Genomic DNA, 5326 nt, shown 5'->3' on the forward strand with positions numbered 1-5326 from the left:
GACAATAAGCCAGCATTGCAGGGGGACTTGACCTAAGCAAACTGTCCATAGCAGTCTCCTTGACAACTGCATGCGTGGCTGAAGAGTGATATTGCGTCTCCACACTGGGATGAGCAGAAAGAGTCAAAAGAGAAAGGAGGGAGAGGGGGATCTTGGTTTCATGGTTTGAAGAGGGAGCTAGCATTACATGAGAGTGAATCGGAGTGATGACATTGTCCCTGAGTACCAGTTGAGTGCACCTTTACATCCACCTATGTGCAGCAAGGGCTATTCATCGGCCTGAGCCCCCACAGGTAGAGCCGATGGACAAAGGGACTAACGGGCAGTTAGATAAAGCCCTATCCTGTGAGGATCCAGCTTTGCTGCTGACACACTGACGTGTATTATACGTCTCAGGTTCCTGATTGTTTCAGAGGAAATTAGGGATTGATTCTGGATCACCCAGAGTTCTGGGTTTCACTGTCAACCTGGGCCAGGTGTGCTGCATCAGCATGGAGAAATAACCCTGTGATGTCTGAGGGAAAAACCACCAAGATGGACATGGATTAAGGAGTGAGGTGCTCATGTAATGCTCATCTGATGACTGAAATGACAAGGATGGAGACCGGTGGGTGGAGAGGGGGATCACCTGTGGAAAGCCGCAAAAAATATTGCTTTTAATTTTTAATTTTCAGAACGATTACAACTTACAATGTATTATCTCTTTGGCCAGCTTCTTGTGGTTGCAATGCTGTATGAACTCTTTGTGGCTCCTGAAGTATCCAAAGCTTCTACAGAGAATCAAATGGAGAAAAAATACCCTGTTATCGCAGGAAGGGAAAAAGGTAAGCTTATTTATTGAAATCACTATTCCATGTGCGTAAAAACAGTTTGCCATGTGTCAAGATATTATTATGAGAAGCTGTTTTCAAGCTGGTCACTGGTAGTTGTTTCCATTATTTCAAAGGAGAAATGTTGACTTGAGCAGAGTAGCGGTCTTCTCGGTGTGCAGACCTGCCAGGACTCGCTGTTCTCTGTGAAATATGCTCCCACTTGCTTTGCTTGTTCACATGCAGCCTGAACACTTGTATGCTGATGTAATGCGTTGCCTTAGGTTGTATGCTGTATGTCCCAGCCTGTGAGCACAACAGATAACAATCAGATGAAGTATACAGGTGAATGGACATTGCATACTTGTTTCCAACTGGTTAGCCAATAAAGTGCTGGTTTACAGAAATAGTTGCCACTTTTAGTCTCCCTTACTGTCAGTTCTGCTCTGTAAAATAACTGTATTTTATAATGTATACACGAACCTTCTATCTCTGTAATGTTTCCCTCTTAGGGCCCGGACCTGGCCGCTATGGGCTTCCTCCCACTATTGGGTTTATTGGCCATGACTTCACAAAGCCAACCAGCCCTGCCTATTCTTTCCATGGTAGAATGAGTGACAATAGTAAGTCCATCGTCTTTTTTCTCACACAGACTCCACCATGTGGCTTCAAAGATACATAAACATATATTCTTGAACTCTTATTTGTGTTGTCTTGGTCAGAACTTTGAAGGTAAAGCCAATAATCTTGTCAATCAGAAAAAGATCATTAGAAATATGTCAACATAACAGGCAAAACACAATCAATGTTTTTATCTTTTAGAACTATTCCATCACCCAGAATGTATTACAAAGGCTAAACCAGAGTGGTATTCATCCAAAGTGCTGTACTGTCAAATTTAATGCACCAGGGGGAGACAACACTCCATGTCTCTAGATGTAGTGATGGACAAAGTGCACAGCTTCATTACTTAAGTCAAAGTATAGATACTCCTGGTCAAATATTACTCCAATACAAGTGAAAGTTGTTCTGTCAAATTATTACTTGAGTTAAAGTACTATAGTACTTCCTTTTAAAAAATACCTAAGTATTCAAAGTACTTTGTAAAACATCTCAAAACATTGTATTTTCACAAAGCATAACTGCAGTAAAGACTACATTCTGTTACATTATGTTAATCTAGAAAACATTACTTGAAATATCTAAAAACTATACCATGGAATAAAAACAGCAACTAAGTTACTCCAAAAATAGACAACTTAGTTTGAAATGTTCATCTGGAATTAACCCTCATGTTATGTCGTGGGTCAAATTGACCCTTTTTAAAGTCTATTTTAGGCAATATATGCCTTCCAAACCAGCTAAATGCAGCATAGAAATCTGGGCAGCATGTGACAGAAGGGGTGTCGTGTTAATTTATTAACATCACTTCATAAAAATAAAAAAACTCAAAATTTTAAATAAAAGAAACAAAATCCATGTCATCTAAAACTATTATATTTACATTTAGAGCTCTCCAATTTACATTAAAAAAAGGTTAAAACATGAATTTTAATGAGAAACGAGTTATCCTCATTGAACCGTGATCTATGAGAATTAAAAAACACCATTGCACTAAATCTTGATTTAAATGGTTAGTAATGGAGTTAAAATATTAGATTTAAAAAAGCGTGTATTGGGATTTTTGAGAGTTCTGACACTTTTGGATAATCTAATATGCCCTGGGTCAAATTGACCCAGGAACATTATTGCTGATCCAGAGAAACGAACATAACAGGAGGGTTAAACAAACCTTACGTAGCTCAACACGCTTTCTCAGGTTGGACAGTGAACTTTTGTATGTTTGGGCAGAGTGGGAAACAGGGAGAACATTTCAAACGGTACGTATCATTGTTCATTTCAAAAACCTCTAACACGGGCTGAAGATATGGCCATGGGTGCTCAGGTGGAGAATTATAGCCATCATTACCACCTCTAAATGAACTGCCTGATCTGAGTGAAATTTGCTTTGTGTTTGATATACAGGTATGGCTAAACCACTGAGACAAACAGAACTACACAAGCACATTTTACTGTCTTAGGGATCAGATTTCAGAAAAAGAGAAGGAAATTCATGAGCTGACTTCAAAGCAAAAGTAGTGAGTAACTAGAGCACTGATAGAAATGTAGTGGAGTAAAACTTCCAATAATTGTCTTCTGAATGTAGTGGAGTAAAAGTAATAAGTATCCCCAAAAAATAATACTCAAATAAAGTACAGATACTCAAAAAATGTACTTAAGTACAGTACTCAAGTAAATTTACTCTGTTACTGTCCACCACGGGTTATTTCTCAGCTCACTGTGTTCACCCAGCCTGATTATTTCAGAATCATTGGATAATAAGAAACTATCAAAAGAAATAATACACTCTATTGATTTTAAATGTGTCCTTTCCTTGCAGTGTATCATGTTGACTCTAGTCCTGGGCCCCAGTATCATGTTGATGCAAAAATGACACGTTTTGGAAGGGATGGTACTCCTGCATATTCAATGTTGGGTAGAGTGAGAGCTCAGAGTAAGTGTCCACTCTTATAGGAGAATAAGGGTTATTTTGAAAGCTTAATATGTCTCACTGATATAATGGTTACTGATTAAAAACAAAGTGAGAGTTCTGTTATTGTGCAGATGTGTTTTTGATCCTTTTGTTGATCCAGTGTCAGCTGTTACAACTGAAAAACCCCATTAAGTACCCTCTGTAACACATGTTTTTGATGGTTCATTTTATTCTACTGTTTTCTGCCACTAGAGGAGATACTCCAGACTCCTGGTCCAGGCGCATACAGTCCAGAGAAAGCCCCACCATGCAACCTTCAGCGCAGACCCCCATCCTACACAATGAGCTCCCGTACAAACTACAGAAGCATCGATTCAGTACCAGCTCCAAACAAGTACTCCCTCCCTCCACTCATGGGCCCTCAGGTCCCAAACAAGCCAGCCAGTGCATGCTACACAATGTCAAGGAGTTACGGCACAGGGGGGCCATCTGAAGATTTAGCAAAGACCCCAGGGCCTTGCAGATACAACAGCACTGACCCGAGTGTTTATCTAAACCGGCAGCCAGCGTTTTCCATGCTGGGACGTCACAACCTACCTAGAGATGCTACAGAGAAACCCGGTCCTGGGACTTATAGCCCGGAGAAAGTGACTGTTCACAAATCCAGGGCACCGGCTTACTCCCTGGGCATCAGACACACTGAATTTGTTACCCCACTAGTTGTCAACATCTCTGACTGAGCATTTTCTTCTTTTTTTTTGTATTAATGTTTTTTGAAAGGCATTTACACTAAACAGCTGTCATAGGAATACAAAATATTCATGTCTAAAATACATTTCCAATACAGTCTGCTTGTACAATGTCCTTTCTTTTTTCTTACACAAAGACAAAAATAACATAAATAGCCTTGCAATGAAATACCACTCGGGCCAGACATGACAGGTTGACAAAAAGGCAAAACAAAACACCAAGACAAGACAAGACAAAACCCTGGGACATACAGATATGCTTCATGTACCTTATCCAGACTCGTTATGACTTAAGTTAGCTTTTCATATCAGTCCTGTGAATGAGAAATGGGCTCCATATTTCCTTAAATAGATCCTCTCTCCCTGCCACTCTGTAAATGACCCGCTCGTAGCTCGCCATTGTGCTTAACACCTCTATCCATTCTTTAAAAGAGGACATACTGGTGGATTTCCAGTGGCGTTGTTATCCTGCATCCCGTTATCAGAGCAAGGCGACACCACAGTTTGTGACCTTTTGATAATATAACACTGTCTGGTAAAATTCCCAATATACAGATGGGAGGATCTTTAATCAGGTGTAATCTAAATATCTCATTCAAGAAGGAGATTATCAGATCCCACATTTTCTTTGTTTTTTCAGTCATAACATATGCACTAGGGTCCCCACCTCCAACACACATCACTGTTTCTTAGTTTGAGCCTGGCTAACCTGGAAGGTGATCAGTAGGATCTATTCAGTATTTTATAAAACATGAATTGTGACTGTATCTCACGTGAATGACTGTACCATGAAGTACAGATTCAGGTTTCTGATTCAGGTCCCTTTCCCAGCAAGCTGTAAGTCCATCCATTATTGGTAGATGTGTATTTCTGATAAGTTCATAAAATTTAGACACACCCTTGTTTTTATATCCTAACTTGTGTGAAAGGTCCTGGATGACAGTGTTGCTGTGCAAATGTTATTTGTGGGAGAGGATGCAATGTCTGATTTGTAAAAGTCTAAAAAATTCTGAATTAGCCAACGCAAATTTGTTTTTGAGTTCTTCAAATGACTTGAAACCCTTCTCTCCCGTCACAGGGAGTGAATCCCAGATTAAATCAATTTATCCCAGGCTTGATACTTCTTGTCTATTAAGAGTTTTCCATTATACCATATTGACTGAGCATTTTCTAATACCAAAAAAAACTACAGGAACATGAGTCTGTACAATACTACGAAAAAAAATCATGAGAAA

The 5326-nt window shown here is 39.6% G+C and overlaps 1 protein-coding gene across 1 annotated transcript; it reads left to right on the forward strand.

Moving 5' to 3' along the window:
• The first annotated feature begins 111 nt into the window (after positions 1 to 111).
• Positions 112 to 4210, forward strand: odf3l2b (outer dense fiber of sperm tails 3-like 2b). Its single transcript, XM_034674652.1, has 5 exons — positions 112 to 607; positions 713 to 824; positions 1322 to 1432; positions 3250 to 3363; positions 3595 to 4210. Exons 2-5 carry the CDS (start codon positions 728 to 730, stop codon positions 4080 to 4082), a joined length of 810 nt encoding a protein of 269 aa, XP_034530543.1. The 5' UTR covers positions 112 to 607; positions 713 to 727; the 3' UTR covers positions 4083 to 4210.
• The last annotated feature ends 1116 nt before the right edge of the window (positions 4211 to 5326 follow it).

Source organism: Notolabrus celidotus, chromosome 2 (assembly GCF_009762535.1).
Source record: "Notolabrus celidotus isolate fNotCel1 chromosome 2, fNotCel1.pri, whole genome shotgun sequence".
Classification (NCBI taxonomy): domain Eukaryota; kingdom Metazoa; phylum Chordata; class Actinopteri; order Labriformes; family Labridae; genus Notolabrus; species Notolabrus celidotus.

What these genes read in the sequence shown, in the direction of transcription:
- odf3l2b (XM_034674652.1), top strand. Translation starts at nt 728, where the DNA reads ATGCTGTATGAACTCTTTGTGGCTCCTGAAGTATCCAAAGCTTCTACA. An exon ending in TATCGCAGGAAGGGAAAAAG is followed by an intron (nt 825 to 1,321) that starts GTAAGCTTATTT and finishes TTTCCCTCTTAG; the next exon opens with GGCCCGGACCTGGCCGCTAT. An exon ending in TGGTAGAATGAGTGACAATA is followed by an intron (nt 1,433 to 3,249) that starts GTAAGTCCATCG and finishes CTTTCCTTGCAG; the next exon opens with TGTATCATGTTGACTCTAGT.